The 19,931-nt window shown below is 63.9% G+C and overlaps 3 protein-coding genes across 3 annotated transcripts; 1 reads left to right on the forward strand and 2 right to left on the reverse strand.

Moving 5' to 3' along the window:
* Positions 1–7: 7 nt before the first annotated feature.
* Positions 8–4,846, reverse strand: CHLRE_10g443950v5 (uncharacterized protein). Its single transcript, XM_043066838.1, has 4 exons — positions 4,538–4,846; positions 4,157–4,392; positions 3,269–3,703; positions 8–2,999 (listed from the first exon to the last, which is right to left on the reverse strand). Exons 1-4 carry the CDS (start codon positions 4,794–4,796, stop codon positions 2,406–2,408), a joined length of 1,524 nt encoding a protein of 507 aa, XP_042920235.1. The 5' UTR covers positions 4,797–4,846; the 3' UTR covers positions 8–2,405.
* A 120-nt stretch (positions 4,847–4,966) lies between these two features.
* On the forward strand, positions 4,967–8,218 carry CHLRE_10g444000v5 (uncharacterized protein). Its single transcript, XM_001690448.2, has 4 exons — positions 4,967–5,412; positions 5,599–5,737; positions 6,197–6,499; positions 6,797–8,218. The coding sequence occupies exons 1-4, from the start codon at positions 5,034–5,036 to the stop codon at positions 6,882–6,884; spliced, it is 909 nt and encodes a 302-aa protein (XP_001690500.1). The 5' UTR covers positions 4,967–5,033; the 3' UTR covers positions 6,885–8,218.
* Positions 8,219–11,940: 3,722 nt separating this feature from the next.
* Positions 11,941–19,090, reverse strand: CHLRE_10g444044v5 (uncharacterized protein). The gene is made up of 4 exons (XM_043066839.1): positions 18,599–19,090; positions 16,873–18,457; positions 13,039–16,389; positions 11,941–12,955 (listed from the first exon to the last, which is right to left on the reverse strand). Exons 1-4 carry the CDS (start codon positions 18,896–18,898, stop codon positions 12,906–12,908), a joined length of 5,286 nt encoding a protein of 1,761 aa, XP_042920236.1. The 5' UTR covers positions 18,899–19,090; the 3' UTR covers positions 11,941–12,905.
* Between the last annotated feature and the right edge of the window lie 841 nt (positions 19,091–19,931).

A 19,931-nucleotide genomic window follows, 5' to 3' on the forward strand; every position in this document is an offset into this window, starting at 1 on the left:
AAGTGCCGGTAGCGTGAGCTTACAGACTGACATCAACCTTTGTCACATTCAACTCAGTACGTCCCACTACCGGCTCACTACGAGTAGCTGGTACAAGCAATCCAACTCGTGACGTCCGGTAGATAGCACCGGAGCAGCCGCACGCCCGATAGGCACACACCGTACGTCCGTACCTCACCGGTATGCGTTTCCCTATTCCTTCAAACCCCTTCCCGCCGGAAGGTCTGTCCGTCTGAAGGGCATGTATGCAGCATGCCAGACCCATTATTCAGTAACACACACAGTCTAGTAAACCCCCAGGTAGGCCTCTCCTAGCTTCAAGCACCACTCCGGGAGGGGCCGTGTGTTGCCTCCGTGTGCCACCAAGTATGATCAGTGCCGTATGAGTGACATTATACGGTTGTAGTACCGGTAGGCATGCAGTACGAACAAACATGCTCCTCATACATGCACCGCTGGTTTCCCCAGCACAACGTATTTTACCAACGTACTAGCCGACGAGGGCAGCGTACAGTACGTAGTACATAGTACGCGTACTACGAACTACGCAACCCTGGATGCGCGAGCACTCAACACGAAGCAAACTGAAACCCGTATCACCGGCACCCGACGCCCACACCCCAGAGGCCTCAGGTTCAAGGCGAGGGAGGCGGGGAGTCCACGAACATGCAGTCCCCGACATCCCGCGCAAGTACCGGATGCTGAGAGGGCACCAATATACCAAGACTAACATAAGATTGCAGCCGACCCCAGAAGTCGGAGATAAGCGATACACTTATACTCAGCACGCGCGTACACCAGCCATAATAACCACCTGGTGCGAACACAGGTCCATGCGGACAACGCGGCCAGACACACCACATCCCAAACCGGCGGCGCCAGCCCAGCAGGCAGCTGCACCAACCAAAGATCAGCACGCGTGAAACACGCATCCCCCGACTCCGGCTCGGCACCCATGGCCATGTTCTTCCGCCCCACAACGCAGTCCCAGAAACGGTGCCGGCGGTCCCCGTCACACATATCCATCGCACAAGCCTGACATAGAGGCATCCTCACTCCAGACGCACGGCGATTATCATTCTTCGAAAATGCCCAACAAGCATTGGCTGCCACCCGCCACAGCGCCTTCTTGTGGCGGTTCTCCCACTTTAACGTCCACAAACGGGCCAGAGTGCCGGCAAAGGCTCCAGCGGCCTGAGCCGCTTCCCCCTCTGGCAGCCCAGCAGCCCGACATACAGCAAATGCTTAGCCCGCAGCGCGGACAGCTGGGGAGCTGCATCACCGTCCCCGCCAGCACGAAGTACTCGACAGGAGAAGGGGCAGTCCCCCGTCTGGCACCCACCCCAATCCCCGGGCCACCTGCTCCAGGGCCCCAGCCACCGCCCGTTGCACGTCTCCGGCCGGGAGCGGCACGAAAGCGGCACTCCCACGAGCCACCCGGGCCTCCGCCGCCGCCGCCTCCCAGCCGGTGGGGAGCAGTGCGATCGCCGCCGCAAAGCGGTCTGCAGCCTGCAGGGGCGAGTCAGGCCCCACCAGCGGGGACGGCAGCGCCCTCCGGGGCCCCCACCCAAACACAGGACGCCACACCTTCTTCAGACACAGATCTACCACTGCCTCCTCAAACCCGGTACCCCACCCCACCCCGCACGGCAGGCGTAGGCCGCCCGCACCTCCAGCTGGTCACACGGCGCTGCCAGCTGACCCACGTACAGAAGCCCCGGCAAGGCAAACACATATGCAAACGCCTTGTCAAAATCCCGATCATTGTCACACAGTGCCGGATTCACCCACAGCGGCACATGGGAAACCCAGGGCCCCGGGGCGGGCGACGCCACCCACGTCACGGGCGGCAAATGAGCCGCAGCACCAAACAAACGCAAAACGGCGCGCTGCCCGGGGAAACTGGTTTGTCCAGAACGCGCGAATCACCACCCCGCAACAACAGGCACAGCGGCGTGGCCGCCGGGTGGCACCTACGCAGCCACGCCTCCGCCACCTTCGTCCATGGCGGCACAAAGGGCAGCACGCCCCCCGCACACACCGAACGGCCATGCCAGCGTGACATGCCTGCACATGCTGCCGCAAAGGCAGGAGCCCCACGCCATCACACACCGTCGTTAACTCGAGTTCTGTCAACGCTCTGGTACCGGTAGGCATGCAGTACCAACAAACATGCTCCTCAAACATGCACCATCAGTCCACCCACGCCCGACGCACTCGCGCTCACCTCCAGGCACTTGCCCACACTAGCACGGCAGTAGTCCTAACCAACCACCCGGCCACGCACGCCACCAGGCGCCGTGCTAGCTTCACCCACGCACCCAGAAAACACTACCCCAACATGCTGCATCAGCAAACCGAGCGAGCGAGGTTGAATATCGATGCCGTCCGCCTATCTGCCTGTACTAATCCGCTGCCGCTGGTAGCGGGTATCCGGCTTTCGCGCTCCAGGCTGCAATGGCGCTGCGCAGCTGTTTGTTGGGCACCAGGTGCGTGTGTACCAACGGCAGGTTGGTGCGTGGCGAGGTGGCGTTGCCGGCCGCCAGCCACTGCTCGATGCCGGGCCGGTTGTAGGAGTGCCCGTCCGCCGTGACCACGGGCTCGCTCATCACGTCCTGCGTGATTGGGCAAATGAACTCGCTCGGGATCGCGTGCCGTGGGAAGCTGGCGGCAGCAACAGCTGCGGCGGCTGCGGCGGCTGCATTGCTGCGCACTGGTGACAGCAGAGCCGGGTCGCGCTGCAATGGCGGTGGCGGCGGCAATACCGCCGCCGCCGGTGGTGCTGCTGATGGTGCCGCCTGTGGCGGTGAGGCGGCTGCCGCTGCCTGCTGCTGCTGGTGCTGGCGCGGTGGCTGGTGTGGCTGTGGCTGTTGTGGCGGTTGTGCCGTGGGCGGCATCCTCATGTGTTGCAAGCCTGCCTGCAGCGGCGCCGCCCCATACACTGGCAACGGTGGCGTAGGTGGCGGCGCAACCGGAACAGGTGGGTACCGCTCGTGCGCCTGAAGGCATTCCATTCGTGCGGAAAAAGCAAGGGCGGACGGCGAACTCACGACATGACGCAGCAGCACCACAATAGCAACACAGCAGCAGGCGCCCCATCTTGCATTACAACGGACGGCGCTGGTCTCGCTGCGGTTATGCAGCCCAAGCCCGGCCTGATGACTTCGTGTAAATGTACCATCACCAGTAAACTGCAGTGCAGCCCAGCGCACATATGTTTAGCTTTCATCATTGGCCCCCATTGCTTTACCATAGGTCACACACCTACCGCTTGCGCTGGCGGCTGCCAGCGGGGCGCGCCTGCACCAGCACCCGCCGGCGAGTGCGGGTGACGCAGGCGCAGCACGGACTGGATCCAGGACAACAGCGCCATCTCGTCCAGGCCGGTGCGTGCCAGCGCCTTGTCCGGCCCGAACTCGTACAAGCCCAGCAGGCCCTCCCCCTCCTGGCGCCCGCTGTTGATGCCGTCCAGCATGTCGCTCAGGGCCATGGCGCTCAGCAGGAAGTAATCCACCGACCGGTCGCCGCCGCCCGCAGCCGTCGGCTGGCCCAGCACGGCGCGTAGGTTGGAGCCAATGCGCTGGCGTAGGGCGTCCGCGGCGGCTCGGGAGTCTGTTGCGCGGATTCTGGAGCCCTTCCGCAGCTCGGTGGACAGCGCCTCGTCTGCTTTGTTGTAGACCACGGCAATGTGCTGGCGCTTTGCCTGTGTTCGGGGCGGATGCGACGAACACGGGAGGTTTCCGCCAGCAGGGAGCCTTTAGGTGGTGTCACACACTACTACCACACACCAGCAGCAGGGGTCACGCCCATTGAATGTAAGGCTCGTTGGTAGAGGAGGTCGGTGTAGGGGTAACAACCCCACCGGTTTAGGCCTTAAATGGCATCACGCACGCGCGCTCTCGCGCATGCACCTGCTCAGGACCCGAGTCAGTGTGCGCGCCGCCAGCTATCTAGAATTGCAGGCCCGAACAATACAGAGCGCAGCATGCATTCGGCGGTCCGCCTGCCGCCGAGCCCAACGGCACCAAACACACATCTCGCATCGCGGAACGAAGCCACCCCTCCCAGCCGCCCCACACATGCACCCAACGCCGCCACCCCACCGAGCAACCCATGCACGCACTTCACCCTGCATGCTGCGCGTGCACCCACTCACGATGCAGGCCTTGATCACGGTGGCGTCCGCCTCACGAACGGTGTCCGACGTGACAAGCAACACGCAGTCGAAGCTGGACAGGCACATGTCGCGGAAGTACTGCGCGGCGGGGCACTCGGTCGTGCCGGCCCCTGGCAAGTCCCACAGGAACGCATTTGGGCCAAAGGCGTGCTTCACCGCGGTCACCCCCGGCTTCACCGTTACCGGGACGCCAGCGTCGTTTGAGTGATGGTTTCCTGTCAAGCAAGGATGACAACACATTGGGTCAAGGTCACAGCAATCCAGCACAGGGACATCAGCAAGCAGCGGGTGCGGGCAGGTGCCGTCCGCAGTCCAGCACCTGGGCCAGCACCCAAGAGCAACGCCGTGCGAAAGGCTCACCCCACAGCTTGAGGAGCGCTTCTACGAGGCTGCTTTTGCCCGTGTTCACCGTGCCCGCGACCGCGATGTTATAAGCATAGGGTTCGAAACGAGGCAGCAGTGCGAGTGCGCCCAAGTCACTGCCTGCTGTGCATCGGAGACTAGTCGACACGGTCGTGGGCTTGGATCGAAGCAACTCTATGAGTTTGGGCAGCACAAGCTTTTTCAGCACCTCGGCGAGCGCCAAGCCCGACGCAACAATTGCCACGATTTCGGCCATTATACAGGCGTGCAGCTCGGCGCTCCAATCAGCCAAATGCAACAGGTAAGTTATGAAGGCACAGTGAAGAATAGGTCACAAAAGGCGCTGTGAGGTGGAGACGGCATGGTCTGGGCCTCGCCCCATGCGAATGGTTCGCATGAGAGCAGTTGGGACAGTGTTGGTAGGTCCGCCGTGCGTGCACTTCTTGTCAGTGAGGCCAGCACTCTCAAACCACAATTACAAGACATTCATGAGATGGGCATTGTCAAGGATGTTGCTATAGGAATAGCGATTGGGGCGACCCTACCAATTTGGGGTCCATTTGTCGCGGGGAACAAGGCGGTGGACGTGCTCCTGCATGCATTACGCAAGAAGCCTACCAAGCTGGCACCTAGCTTAGAGGGCGAGTACGCGGACTGGCGCGACAAGAAGTGCATTGTTGAGAACGCACGCTGGCAGGTTTTCAATGAGCGTGTTCGGAAGCGGCTGCCTCACTTCGAGTCGGAGAAGTATAACATCGCCTTCGTTGGGGACGTGAAGGCTGGCAAAAGCTCGCTGGTGAACGCGGTGCGCGGCATGCCCGACTGGGAGCATCCTGGACTGGAGGACCCATACAACAAGCAGTGTGACCAGCGTAAGGGCGGCTGGGTGCGCATGTTTAGTGCCAGGGTTGGGGGCCGGTGACCATGGGGTGCGGTCTGGTGCGCGTTCTGAGTTCAATTGGCGGGGGTTGCGTCCAACTCCCGGTGTAGGCCACCTGAGAGCACCCAGTTGATGCAGAGGACATGACTGAACATTTCTCTGGCGACGCGCAACACAGGTGGCATCCCGCGCATGGGTAAGGCGGCCGTGGACTTCGCGGAATGCACCATGGCTTGCGCACGCTACGCTACCAATTTTCCCGATTCGGAGCATATGATCATCTGGGACGTGCCGGGTGCCGGCACCGAGAAGCACACGTAAGTGGCAGCTGACTTGCGGCTACAGGCGCTGCCCGTTTAGCCCCCGCCACACACCCTCCTGGCTGTGGCGACCGAGCGGCGGCAGCAGGGTGCAATGTTACACTTGGATGCATCCACGTATCAAGCAGACCGGCGTAATAGCAATTCACTAACGGGGTGGAGGGACGGCCCATGGCGGCCGCATGGCCGTGTTTGGAGTGGGGCCTGCTCATCAGTCCTTTTCCACCCAAAGGGTGCCCAGCCGGGCCCGCCACGACTGCTTGCCCATACACATGGGGACAACCAAACCCAAACAGTCCCATGCCAGATTCCTCTGTATGCATGTGGTCAAGTCCGTGCTGCAGGCCGGGCATGCGCTCCGCTGGGGTAGCAGTATGCCGCGCGCGGCAGTTCTCCACTTTGCATCCTCGCACTTCTCCAAGTCCTCCCTCCTTGCCTGCACTCCTCCTTCTGCAGCGCCGCCAGCTACTACCAGGACAAGGCGCTGTACGCCTTTGACTGCCTCATCCTGGTCACCGGCGACGCCTTCCGCGAGGTGGACAGGCACATCCTGTTGGAGGCGCAGCGTCGCAAGCAGGCCGTGGCAATTGTGCGCTCCAAGTGCGACACGACGGTGCAGGCCTGTCTCAAGCGCGACCGCACCAAGACGCCCGAGGCGGCCGTGCAGGAGTTCCAGACCCGCTACAGGCAGGACATGCGCAAGCGGCTGGCGGATCTGGGCGTTGACGCCAACAAGGTCAAGATATTCCTCGTGAACAGGTGTGCGTGGGGGGCGGCGGTGGTACAAGGGGTATGGGCGGTGGCAATGCGGGCGAGAAGCGCACGTAGTGGGCGATAGTGAGCCGGCTGGCTGGGTTGCAAGTACCAGCTCAAAGCCCGGGGGTGTATGCGGGATGAGTTGTTAGTAGGCAACATCGGCCCTACCCTTGATGCTGCTGAATAGTTGCAGGTACCCGTATGCCCTTTGCCCCAGCACCCTGCTGCTCAGCAAGCAACCCGCGGCCAACAGGCTTTATTTACTGTGCGCGTGTTGTATATGTGCGTGCATGCGCGCAGGTTCGCGTTCACACAGCCAGATGAGCTCGCATTCGATGAGGCGGACCTCATTAAGTGGCTCGCCATGGAGTTAAGCAAGAAGCACTGAGGGAAGCCAGTACGGGCGTGCTCTGTGCGAGGCAGCGCCAATGCTTCGAACAGGGGCGTCCGTGAATGGGACGATCGAACTGGAGAAGGGCGGAGGGAGGTGGCGGGCGGGGCGAGGCAGGATGGTAACAAACAGCAGTCACCAGGACATGCATGCGGTGTGCACGCGTGGCATTATGTTGTTGTGTGCGTGGTGCTTTTGGTGCTTGAGGTTGTCACTTGCGCGCCAGTTGACGTGTGCCGCCGCACTCGCTCCGCCGGTTGAGAGGTAGGACTGGGAGCGAGGCACGGCGCGTGTGCGCCGAGTGACGTGAAACGTAATTCAACCATACATACCTTACAAAGTGCATCGCTATCTGTGCTCCACAAGGCAGCACGTCAGTGTTAGTTGCGCTGCATACCCGCAAATGTACAATACGAGCACGTCATCAATAACGAGAGGCGAACGTACGATACATTGACTTGCGTGGTGGAGTTGTCAGTGAACGGCGTTATGGGGCGTTGGCCGCTGGGTGCATGCGCGTACCTTAATGATCCGCGGTGAGTGCATGCAGTTGCAGGTCTGAATGCCCATGTGTCAATGTGTTGGGGCACGAGAAGGAGAGCATGCATGTATGTAGATGCCGCTGCCCAAAACGCGGCGCCGGTGTGCGCATGGTCAACATGCAGGTGCCAGCAGGACACAGAGCACCACGCACGCACCGAGCGGCAGTGTTCTGACTGCATGGAAAACGGTTAGCGTGTTTGAACGTTGGCTTCGATTGGCGGTGCTTGCTTTATCGCTGGACCAAGCAGTGATCACACAAAACGACTTGGCCTGCCGTATGTGTCAGAGGTACAGCTAGAAACGCTACGTGCGGTGGAGGCGGTTCATTATGCTGCTGTCCAAGGTTTGCAGGAGATTCAGTTAACATGATGTGAGGGGCTCAGCCCATCTTTTCTCTAACCGTGTGTGAAACAATTTTAGATAGTGTGGTCATGTGCCTCCAGCAGGGGAATGGATTTACTACTGGGTGTGCTGCTCTTTGGCTTGATTGAACGTCGCAAACGCAGCGGAATGGTACATGTGTGTATGGGGCAAACGTGTCTGTGCCCGTTCGAACATATTGGCTGCTGGATGTCCCGTCGCCTCGACAGAGACCAAGTCAGGTTATGCGCGTGAGGCGGATGCTGGGTGTTACTAGCGGTAACACAGCGGGGATTGAGTGTGTGAGGATTTGCTATCGCTGCTTGTAAACATGTCGTTGTCGATCGTCGCGCACCAGCCGCTTACCCGCCGATGGCGTACAGGAGTAACTCCCGTGATGGCGTATATCGTGTTATGCCCAAAGTTTCCGTCACGGCGCTGCATTGGGGGAGGGCGGTTTTCCGGACGCGCGGGTCCCACTCGCGCACATGTGCATGTCCCTGCGGGCCGCCAAGCGTCAGCAGTTTGACCAGCCAACTGGCGGACATTGAGATAGATGGCATTCCTGGCTTCAACGGGTGCCGCCGGCGGTCTCAGCGGTAAGGTCATGACTCATGAGAGGAATGGGGCGGCGGCCCGCACAGCTGACCAGGCACCTGCGTGATGTTGAGTGGCGAGCGCAGATCCGTGGCTAGCCCAGGCAGGTACGCGACCCTCTCTCCATAATCTGGGCAGCGCTCGTATCTTCCTTCGTTCGGAACGAAATTTGCCCAAAAAGGCCTCTGGCGGACGAAATTTTTTTGATATTGACTTGGAATTTCGGCCAAAACGCACGGGATCTTGGGGGGTCTTTCGGCAAACAGACGAAGGCATTTTTGGGATTTCGGCCACTTTTGGCCAAGGACAGGGAGTTCCAGCGGCTACTCCACGGCCGAAACCTGCGTGGCATACGGTAAGAAGGCTCAAAGGGCTGTATCTATGGGTGTTGACGGCGGGAGACAGGGGTTCCCCTGGCGGGAGAGTGAGGTTGGGTCGGCGGGAAGCGGGGGAGGAGTGGGCGTGTCGTGTCGGTGTCGACATCGTGCGGGTCGGGGGCGGAGCTCCCGGAAAAATTTTGGGGGTGAACGAAGCGGCGGCAGCCTGTTTCATCAACTAAACGAAGCCATTTTAAGGAATTCGGCCACTGACGCCGCCCCTGCCTTCGTAAGATACGAGCGCTGAATCTGGGGTCGTCTCCAGACGTTTGTGACTTTGGGTATCAGGCCAAAGGGTTGGGACGCTGTGCCGTTTGCGCATCCCTTCATATCTCGGGCTGTTGCTGACGGCATGGTTTTGCGCTTGCCGTATGACGCTGATTCCCCGCCCCCCTCGCCGTGAGAGGTTGTGCGTGGTTGGTGGCTCTGTGTGTGGGAAGGATGCACGTGTGGGCGACCGTTCTAGTACCTGGACGCTTGCGCCCTGGTTAGTGCGTGCGCTGTGCGTGTGTCCTGTGGCCTAGACGTTTCCCGGCACTCCTGTGCCTAGGCTTGTGGCGTTGAGGCACAGCGGTGGGGCTCTGGCGGGTTGAGGCTTGGCTAGGACTCACTGTGCGCGGAGTCACACGGACTTTGCCCGCGGGAGGGTTTGCAGCAAAGTCGGGGTTGGTGGAGTCAAGTTTGGGCCCTGATAGCATGTGATGGCTCGGCGTCTTCGGGTGCTGGGACTGTCCCCTCTGTAACATCCGCATCCATAATACGCGTATTAATACAGCGTACTAGGATTCCTAGTACAGTACGGTAAAATACGGTGCATAATACGCTGGGCCAGGAAATCCGGGGGGGAAGCCGACGCAAACACGGCACGCGTGCCCGCACCATGCCCGAATCGGTGTGAATTTGGATTTGCGCGGTCATAGTCTTCTAGCGGAATTTCCTTCAACTTATTATGCTCATATTGTTGTAAGAGAACACAGCTGCAGTGCGGAGAGCAGCCATGGTTCGCAAACTTCGACGGCCATCCTTTCCAGCACCCCTCGCGCCCCTCGCCCAGCCACGGCGCTGCCACGGCCCACCCCGCTGGTTTCCCCAGCACAACGTATTTTTCCACGTACTAGCCGACGAGGGCAGCGTACAGTACGTAGTACAGTACGTAGTACATAGTACGCGTACTACGAACTAGGCAACCCTGAGCCCAGGTCCAGGGTGGGGCGGGGGCGGGCGATGCCAGACGCACATGCGGACGTGCGGACGGTGGAGGGTGCGTGGGGACAGGAGGGGCGCCATTGCCATTATTTGCAAGGCGACGGCGGGCTGCACTCACGGGAGCTCAGGAGGTAGCAAGTGAGTGGCATGTGCATATGTACATACGCTGGTGTGCAGGCTGGACAAGCGCCTCATCTCGGTCCGCACCTCATGAAGCAATGACACGAGCAAACTTTGCCAGGTTGGCGTGCCCCGGCCCCCGCAGGCATTATACGTTTCACAGGCATTATTTAAGCCATCTGTTACACGAAGCTGTTGTACACCAGGAAGAAGAGGCCCCAGCGACGAAGTTCCGATACCCGGCTCGAATCCGCTAGTGTGATGATCAAGGAGAGTGACCCACGAACCCTAGATGGGACCACCTGTAATCTTGCCTCCCTCCCCCGCGCCGAGCCACGGATCCAGGGCCTGCTGAAGGGCTATTTGCTGCACCTGCTAGTGGAGGCGAGGAACGCGGCGGCAATGCTGCCGCGTCACCGCGGCGGCATGAGGGTGAAAGGGTGAAGGGGAATTCTGACAACACAACTGCGCCCATGTTGGCAGCAATCTTACGCGGTCGCCCAGTATGCCGGCTTGCTTCCGCCTTGTTGTTAGATAAAGTTTAGCAAATCAGCTTTGAAATAAGATGGCCCGTCCAAGGTCGTTGCTGACAGCGGTGCCCGAGTCCGAGTCGGTCCTGGCTTGGCGGTCTTTAAGCGTTTCATATGTCACGACTCATAATTCAGACTCGCTAAAGCCTGCTGTTCACTGTCGCCGACGAAGGCGAGGCCGTAGTCTGGCAAGAATGTGTGCGGGTCCAAGCGGGGCACCTCCCGCGCTCGAGGTAAGCCAGCAGGGCTCAGATTCCCATCCTAGCGGGCAAAGCACGGTCTGGCGGCACAGCGACTACACGGGACGTCATGGGCGTGGGTTCTCTGTTTTCCCGTGAACGGCGCACGACGCACGACCGGGGTGCTCAGCATAATTGTGAGTACTGATGCTCCGCGCGTTTGGGTTAGGTGCTCTCGGGTGGTCTGCCGGCTCCGGTCTGACAGACAACCGCGGCACATTTATGCTGAGCACCCCGGTCGTGCGCCGTCCAAGGGAAAACAGAGAACCCACGCCCATGACGTCCCGTGTAGTCGCTGTGCCGCCAGACCGTGCGGTTTGCTCGCTAGGATGCAGGAGGCCAGCCCAGAAATCACGACCGCTACTTCTGGGTCGTCACAGCAGGCGCCATCACAGGCGCCATCACAGCTGCAGCCGCAAGCGACTGCACAGGCCCCTGCGGCGGTGCAGGGTTCGGGCATGTCTGCAGACTTCCACCCGACGTACCAAGCACTGCAACCGGTAGGGAACAGTTCAACATTTGCCGTGCGGCTGCCGCAACCGGTCGGCACCTTGGCTTATTAGCGAATAGAGGTTACATGTGGGATGACAGCCACGGGCAAGCCAGGGCTCCAAAAACGCACGAGACACGTACGCACACTCGAGGAGGGAACCTCGAATGACCCCCATGCTCCTCGCCTCACTAAAGGAGGGGAGGAACCCCGAATTAGCTGATAGAGGTTACATGTGGGACGACAGCCGTGGACTAGCCAGGGCCCCAAAAACGTACGAGACACGCACGCTCACCCGAGGAGAGATCCCCGAATGACCCCCATGCTCCTCGCCTCCGGAGAGGGGAGGAACCCCAGGCCCGGCTCACCGCAAACGCTAGCGCTGCTCACCTAAGCCGTGGGTCGGCGTCATAAGACTACCTCTTATTGCGAGTCCCTAAGCTGACAAGCTAGGGTGAGGCCGGTGGCGAGTCCGCTGTTGGCCCTACCAAGATAACCCCTCCAACATCATCTGACGCTAGGAATGGGTGCTGGTTCGGGACAAGGTCCCAGCGGCGCGGAGGCCGACGCAGACTCACAAACGCACGAATTAGCTGATAGAGGTTACATGTGGGACGACAGCCGTGGACTAGCCAGGGCCCCAAAAACGTACGAGACACGCACGCTCACCCGAGGAGAGATCCCCGAATGACCCCCATGCTCCTCGCCTCCGGAGAGGGGAGGAACCCCAGGCCCGGCTCACCGCAAACGCTAGCGCTGCTCACCTAAGCCGTGGGTCGGCGTCATAAGACTACCTCTTATTGCGAGTCCCTAAGCTGACAAGCTAGGGTGAGGCCGGTGGCGAGTCCGCTGTTGGCCCTACCAAGATAACCCCTCCAACATCATCTGACGCTAGGAATGGGTGCTGGTTCGGGACAAGGTCCCAGCGGCGCGGAGGCCGACGCAGACTCACAAACGCAGCTAGCCGTGACCAGAAGTCCGCAATCACCTCCACACCGATCCTTCGCACAACAGCAACCTCCGCAGTCCGGTCTGCAGCATCACGGCAAGCGTAAAGGCGCTGTCGGCCGTATTCCAGGGCCGCCACAGCAGCCAAGCACACGATGTCCCACACCGCCTGCGATAGCCCTGGTGGCGCCTGTACTAACCACAACTGGTTCCGTGTGATGTCCACATTCGCATGCTCCCGCATCACATCACGCAGAGCCTCCGCCACCACACAGTCCCAGAAGTGATGAACCCTAGCCCCAGCAGTCATCTGAGTCCCACACGGGCATTTCTCCACGCGTCCATCTGCGGCCCACGCCGCAAGCATCCCAAAGCCCGTGAACCCATTGACTGCCAGACGCCAGAGCGGTTCCTTGTGTCGCGGCTCCCACACCAAAGCCCACAGCCGCGCCAGGGCCGCCCGCAGCGCATGAATCGCTTCCGCTGGCGGCGCGGCGCCGCTGTAGGCCTCTTGGATGAAGGCCAAGTGACGCACGCGGAGTGCGTCGTACGCAGGCGCAAGTTGAAGCTGGGTTGCCTGCTTCACCGTAAGGGTCAGCAAGGGCACGTCAGCCGCGCCATGCCGCCACCCCAGGCTCTGCGCAAGCAGCAGCCATACCTGGGGGGCAGGAGGCGCGGAGGCCGCGCCGCCAGGCGCATGCAATGTGGCCGACGCCGCCACCCTCCACGCCGCCGGTACACGGGCCAGCAGCGCGGAGAATTGGGCAGCAGCATCCGGGCCGGACTGCAGCTCCGGCGGCACGCGCGCCATATCCGCAATGCGCAGGATGGGGCGCAGGACGGACCGCTTGTACTGCATAGTGCAGCGACGCGCGAGGCGCGGCCCCAGCGCACCAGCCGGCTTGGAAGCCACCAGCTGGCGCACCGCGGCCAGCGCCTCCCAGCACCGCACTGCCGTGCCGAGCGTGAGCAGACCCGGCAGCGCCATGAGAGCCGGGAAGTCACGTTCCAAGCCACCCGCCTGAAGCCCCGCCGCACACGGCAAGACAGGATTGCCCCAGAGCGGAAGTGCAAAGCACCAGGGCCCGGGCACCAGCACAGCCGGGCGTAGGATGGTGACCGGAGGCAGGTAGCTGAGGGCACCCAGGAGGCGCACGAGGGCCGGGCAGGTTGCCGCCACCGGCTGGCCGAAGATTGCACAGCCATCGGCAGCGGGTCCGACACCGCCGGCCGCCCGCTGCATCGTCAGGACGCAGAGGGGGTGGGCGGCCGTGTGTAGCTGCTGCACCAGGGCGGTGGCGGCGGCTGTCCACGGCGGTACGTAGGTGCCGGCCGCAGAGCCGTGCATGTGCTGCAGCCAGCGCACAGCCAACACAGCGTGCCGGGCGCGCACGTGTTCCACCACCGGCAGCAGTCCAAAGCCGCCATCGCGTGGCGGCAGGGCGACGCAGTCGGAGGGGAGGCCGGGAAGTCGGGCCCGGCCAGCACCTTGCGGCGAAGCAACGATGATGCGGCGGTCCACAAACCGCACAAGCGTTTTGAGGAAGTCTGCCAAAACCGTCTGCGGCGGCAGACCCGCAAACTCCATATGGTAGAGCACACGGCTGACGGCGTAGGAGGAGGCACAGAAGCCACGGCCAAAGGCAGTTAGGGGGAGGCCGCAGAGCGTCCCCAGGGTGCCAATGGCAGGGGAGAGGGAAGGAGCCCCCTGGGCTGCAGCCGTGCCAAGTGGGAGGTCGTAGAAGACCACACCCAGCGTGCGCGAGTGCGAGACTACGCGCAAGCCATGCGCCATAGCAACTGTGTTGGGCGGGGCAGGCGCGGCTACGGCACCGCCAGCACCCGCGGCGGAGCCGCCGGCCGTCACGCCACCAGTGACCACAACACCGGCAGCTGCCCAAACCGCGCCCGCCCGAGAAGGCACCGCACCACCGGCCGCCAAGCTGCCCCCACCAGAGTGGCTGGCGCCGGGGCCGCCGCCAGCCACCGCGACACCAGCCGCCGCGCCGCCGGCAGCCATGCCGCCGGCAGCTGCCACACTGGTCGCCGCCACGCCGTGAGCTGCCATGTTACCAGCCGCTGCGCCGCCAGCCGCCAAGCCAGCAGCGACAGCGCGGGCGGGAGCAGGAGTGGCGCGGCGCCGTGCACCGATGGGCAGAAGCTCCACTTTGTCGAGGTTAAGGCGCTGTCCAGAGGCGGCGCGGAAGGTCTCCATAGCTGCCAGGAAACCAGGCACGTTGGCCATCCGACGCAGGAACGGCGCAGCGTCGTCCGCATAGGCAGTAGCGACGAGGCGGATATCCGCCCAGGAGACACCAAAGCCCGCGCGGTCGAGGTAGGCGAAGAGGGCCTGGGCCGGCGCCAAGTACAAAGGAGGCGCCAGCGGGCACCCCTGCCGTACGCCCGCAATGATGAGGACGAAGGCCGACAGGTAGCCGTTAGCCAGGGCGGCAGAGCGCGTGCCCGTAAGCAGCAGCTTGACCCAGGCCAGGAAGCCACTGCCAACGCCCATGACTGCCAAGCACCGGTACAGGAAGTTGCGGTCCAGGGTGTCGTAGGCTTTGTAGAAGTCCAGGAAGGCCACAACGCCGCGGTCAGCGTCAGCGGTGCTGCCCGCAGCGCCCCCGCCCCCGCCACCGCCGCCAGGGCCACCGCCTTCGGCCACCCGCATGAGCTCCGGCAGAAGCTGCAGCAGTAGGACGTTGTCGGCGATGCGGCGCCCGGGCAGGAAGGCTGTCTGGGCGGGGTGGATGACGTTGCTGAAGACGGGGATGAGCCGCCTGGCGAGGACACGGGCCAGCGTGCGGTAGTCCGTGCCGAGCAGCGTAATGGGCCGATACGACGAAGGCTGCAGGGGGTCCCCGGGCTTGCTGAAGCATGTAATGACGCCATCGAGGAAGCCGCGTGGAGGAGCACCAGCAGCGAGGGAGGCCGTGAACACACGCGCAAGCACGCGTGCCGTGGGGCCCCCCAGTTCCCGGTACAACTCAGCCGGGATGCCGTCGCGGCCCGGGGTGCTGCCAGCCGGCGCCGCCGCCAGGGCAGCCTCCACCTCAGCTGAACTCACTGTGTCGGCGCCAGGCCGCACAGCGTCCTCGTCAGTGCAGCGCCGCCCAAATGCTGCAAGGGCCGCAAGTACGCGGTCACAGGCGTCCGGGTCCGTAGCCACCGCAGCACTGATGCGCCGCCAGTAGTCGACAATATGTGTGGGGATTTCGGGAAGGGAGTCACACACACTGCCGTCCGGGCGCCGGATTGCCGCAATGCGCGCGGCGCCGCCAGGGGGCCGCACAAGCCGCGTGATCGCAGGCGAAGCCGTCTCGCGGGTGCGCAGCCACTGGAGGCGGGCGGCACGAGCGTGCCGGGCGACCGCGCGCTGCGCCGCTGCGGCAGCCGCGGAGCGCGCGGCGACGGCCGCAGCAGCAGCCTGAGCAGCATCGGGGCCTCCAGCCTCTACCACCGCTAGGGCGGCCGCCTCAGCAGCACGGGCCGCCGCCTCCTCCGCTGTCTCCTCAAGGATGCGGCCACGGGCGATGCGGTTAAGGCGGCCAACCGTGCGCACCAGGTCGCGCTTGTAGGCCACAAACCACCGCAGCAGCGGCACCGGCGCCTCGGGGGCGGCGGCACAGGCGCCGCGGTTCCAGTCGAGCAGCGAGCGGCGCAGGTCGGGGAACGCGAGGTAGGCATCACTGAGCCGCCGCAAGCCAGGGCCAGGAGAGACGGCACCGTCGACTGGGGCAAGGGTGGCCACAACCAGGCGATGATCGGACGGTCGGCCAGGCACATGGGCGCACGCACGCAGCGACGACAGCAGCTCCGGAGAGAGCATGATGCGGTCAATGCGAGAGGCACCCATATGGTTGATGAAGGTGAAGGACCGGCGGGTAGGGTGCAGGTGGCGGAAGGAGTCCACAGGGGAGGCGCAGGTGGAGGCGAAGAGGGAGGTCGTGCCGGGGTCCAGGAGGCGGCCGCCGCGATGGAGGGTGTCAATGGCGGCGTTGCATACGAAGTTGTAGTCACCAGCCCACACCTTGAGGCCAGGCAGCGTGGCCGCCGGCGCAAGGTGGTCGGCAATGAAGCGGCGCTGGGCCGCTGGGTCGCCCGAGGGAAGGTAGACAGAGGCAAGCATTAGGGAGTGGCCGCCCCAAGCGAGAGGGAGGAGGAGAAGGCGGCTGGCGGCGGCCGGGTCGAGGGCGGGAGGCGTTGCCGGGGTCACCACGCCACGGGAGATGAGGGAGGCACGGATGAGGATGGCGACGCCACCGGTACGTGACGAGTCGGCAGGGCCCCACCATGCATGCCAGCCACCCAGCCGGAGCTGCTGTGAGGCGAGACGCAGTTTAACCTGCGCCTCCGATATCACGTCGACCGTTGTGTGTGTCTCCCGTAGACACACGATGTCCAAGCGCTGCTGCGCCCAGCACCGCAATAGGGCCGCCAGGCGGACAGGCGTGTCACTCCCGCCACCCAGCAGCCCCCGCACGTTGTGCGAACCAACACGCAAGGGCGCGAGCAGGGCCTGGGCGCCACGCCTGCTGTGGCGTGGCATTTAGGAATCGGCCGAGTCGGCGTCACCAGCGCCACCAGGCGCCAGGACGCTGTACCGGTTGTGGAGCAGGGTGGGCGGCGGCGCCCGGCGGCGCGGCGGCGGTCCCTCAGGCACCTGGGCTTGCTCTGGCAGAGCCTGACGCTTGGCCGGCTCCGCCCCTGGCGAGGCACTGCGCTGGCGGCGACGGCTGGGCACCACGCTCCACCCGCCGTCGCCGGCACCGTCGCCCGGGCGCGGCGCAGTGCTGCTGGTACGCCCATCCCCGGTCAGGGTGCTGCCGTCACCGGCTGGGACGCGGCCGGCCCGTCGGCGGAAGACGCGACCGCTGCGGGTGCGGTGGTCCACGCGCTCCCCAGAGTTATCCGCAGAGGCGTCCCTGTGGCTACCACCCAACTTGCCAGAAGCCCCGCCATTCGTGCCACGCGAGGCGCTGCTGCTGCGGCGGCTGCGGGCGTGGCTGCGGGTGTGCGTGTGGCTGCGGCCCGGGCTGCGGCTGCGGCTGCGGCCGCGGCTGCGGCTGGCGCCGCGGCTGGTGATGCTGCGGCCCCGGCTGTTGCTGCGGTCGCGGCGAGTGCGGCTGTGGCTGCGACTGCCGCTGTGCTGGCGGCGGGAGCTAGCGCCGCGGCCGCCGCCGCCACGAGGGGTGCCGGACGGCGCAGCACCGCTGCCCTGGACGGCGCTGGGGCCATCCGCACGCGCGGCCGTAGCCGCAGCCGGGGCCGCGGCGGCCGGGCGTCGGTGCTGGCCACGGCGCCGCGTCGCTCCGCCAGTACCGGAGGCACCGGCAGCACCCGCACTGCGTCGCAGCCGGACGCCGATGGTGGGGCGCAGAGGGCGCTTGCGGCCCTGCCGCGTGCTGCCGGCGGCGGGGGCGCCGGCGGCGCCTGCGCGGCCCTGCGCCGCTCCATCGGCAGCGGACGCGCCAGCAGCACTCTTGCGGCCCTGCTGCGCGCCGCGGGCAGCGTGGCCACCCGCAGGACCCATGCGGCCCCGCGCCGTGCCGCCGGTAGCGGAGGTGCCAGCAGCGTCCACGGGGGCTGGCGTCGCGCGGCCGGCAGCAGGAGCACCGGCGGCGCCCCTGCGGCCCTGCGCCGCGCCGCCGGCGGCGGCACGGCCGCGAGGAGTGCCCCCGCGGTCCCCCGCCGAGCCGCCAGCTGCAGCGCCGCCGACAGCGCCCCCGCGGCCCTGCGCCGCCGAGTCACCGGCAGCAGCAGCACCGGCGGCGCCCCTGTGACCCTGCGCCGCGCCAGCGGCAGCAGAGCCGCCAGTCGTGCCACCGCGACCCTGTGCCTCGCTGCTGGCAGCAGCGGCGCCGGTGGCATCCCCGCGGCCCCACGCCGCGCCGCCGGCAGCGGCGGCGCCGGTGGCGCCCGGCGCCGCGCCGCCAGGGGCCGCGGCACCACCGGCAGCGGCGCATGGGCCGCCCGGCTGCTGGCCACCCTGCCGACGGGACATGCGGCGCACATCAAGGGTGTACGTTTCTCCACCAGCTTCCAGGTTAGCCTGGTACCGGCCCAGCTCGAAGGCGGCACCGTGCGGCAGCGTCACTGCGAACAGTCCAGCCTTGCACAGTCCGACGGCTGTCAGGCGCAAGCTGCCGGCGCGCTGCACCTGCAGGGGGGCGGTTCCCCACAGCTCGCACAAAAGGGTGCGGACAGCGTCTTCAGTAAGCCACGGAGAGCTGACGGACACCAGGAGGCGCGTAGGCGCGGGCACGGCCGGTTTGCCGTCCACCCACGCGCGCCACCGCACCGGGTGCGGGTGCCCGATGTCCCGGCCGTAGGAGGTACCCGCCGGGACCGTGAAGCTGCTGTCCTCGTCCAGCAGCGTGACTAGATCAGGAATCGCCGATTTAGGGATCAGGACCGCGTACTCGAGCCGAGTCGTGGCATCGCGAACCTTCGATGCCGGCTTCGCCCTGATGCCCGGAGTGAGCTCCGCCAGTTGTGCCTTCGCGCGCAGAGGCGCCAGCCTTTGCATAACGCCCGAGAAGAAGCGAAATGCCGTTTTGGGGTAGCTCTGGAAATGGGTCGCGAGCACACCTTTGACCATCGCATTCAGAGTCAGAACCCCAACATTGGCGCGATGGCCGGCGGTCATAGGTGCGAGACTAGTCCTAAATGTCCGTGAGTTAGACGGGCCAGCCGTGGCCGGCTGGCTACCGGGAGCCATTCCCGTTATGGTTGAGGTCTACAGCAAGCTAAGTCGGCATTGCTGGGTTTGGTAGCGAGTTTAGCTGATAGAGGTTACATGTGGGACGACAGCCGTGGACGCACGAATTAGCGAATTTGGGGGAGGGGGGTTGTCTGCAACCATCGGCCATACTGGGCCACGGTAACGCCTCGAAACACGGGCTCGCAGATCGGCGCTGGGTGACGCGCATTCCCTAATCAGGGGCCTCCTCCTGCCCCGGCGCATCAGCGCCAACTGGCCACTCATCTACACATGCTGTTCCAAAGTGTGCCGCCTGGCGTGTTTTTGGGGACTGGCGTGAGCCCCAGCCCGCCTTCAAGGCTGCGACCAAGTGTAACAGACTGTTTGCGCCCTGACACGCAACCCAGCTGCGCGCCATTAAATTTTGAGAGCGTTTGCTGTGAGAAAACGCTGGTCAAAGCAGATGCACTTTGTGGGGTGGGTGAACGAAACGCGTTGACTCTTATGTTGAAGAATAGCCAGCTCGCCCAGCACCTTTACTTTTTTGCAAGCGCCAAGATCGGCCGAAGGGATGCAAAGCGCGGGACCGGTTCGCCCCCCATTGTGCAACCTCTCCAAGGCGCCTATGCGTGATGCATCGTATTTAATGGATAGATCAGGATGATCTGTATTCTACACGCGCGCACGGTTCCCCTGAAGCGCAGCGAGCGAGCCAAATGCACCACTAGCAAGCTTGCCCGCGGACGCGACTTACTGTGCATTGCTGAGATCTTCGGATGTATTGAATAAGGATCTAACCGTATAACTAATTATGTGCGCACAGTGCTCGCTGCTGACTGATTGACTGACAATTTCAGACATCCTTAATCGCTCAACCTTTGCGGTTTGGCATTCGTCATAATATATTTGGAAGCTCTCTATGTTGCTGGTG

Source organism: Chlamydomonas reinhardtii, chromosome 10 (assembly GCF_000002595.2).
Source record: "Chlamydomonas reinhardtii strain CC-503 cw92 mt+ chromosome 10, whole genome shotgun sequence".
NCBI classification, from domain to species: Eukaryota; Viridiplantae; Chlorophyta; class Chlorophyceae; order Chlamydomonadales; family Chlamydomonadaceae; genus Chlamydomonas; species Chlamydomonas reinhardtii.

Coding starts and splice junctions, on each gene's coding strand:
- CHLRE_10g444000v5 (XM_001690448.2), top strand. CDS start 5,034: ATGGGCATTGTCAAGGATGTTGCTATAGGAATAGCGATTGGGGCGACC. Junction 5,413..5,598: donor CAACAAGCAGTGTGACCAGC/GTAAGGGCGGCT, acceptor CGCGCAACACAG/GTGGCATCCCGCGCATGGGT. Junction 5,738..6,196: donor GCCGGCACCGAGAAGCACAC/GTAAGTGGCAGC, acceptor CTCCTTCTGCAG/CGCCGCCAGCTACTACCAGG.
- CHLRE_10g443950v5 (XM_043066838.1), bottom strand. CDS start 4,796: ATGGCCGAAATCGTGGCAATTGTTGCGTCGGGCTTGGCGCTCGCCGAG. Junction 4,393..4,537: donor AGCGCTCCTCAAGCTGTGGG/GTGAGCCTTTCG, acceptor CTTGCTTGACAG/GAAACCATCACTCAAACGAC. Junction 3,704..4,156: donor CCGTGATCAAGGCCTGCATC/GTGAGTGGGTGC, acceptor CCCCGAACACAG/GCAAAGCGCCAGCACATTGC.
- CHLRE_10g444044v5 (XM_043066839.1), bottom strand. CDS start 18,898: ATGGTCAAAGGTGTGCTCGCGACCCATTTCCAGAGCTACCCCAAAACG. Junction 18,458..18,598: donor ACATCGGGCACCCGCACCCG/GTGCGGTGGCGC, acceptor GCCCCCCTGCAG/GTGCAGCGCGCCGGCAGCTT. Junction 12,956..13,038: donor ATTCTCCGCGCTGCTGGCCC/GTGTACCGGCGG, acceptor CCTGCCCCCCAG/GTATGGCTGCTGCTTGCGCA.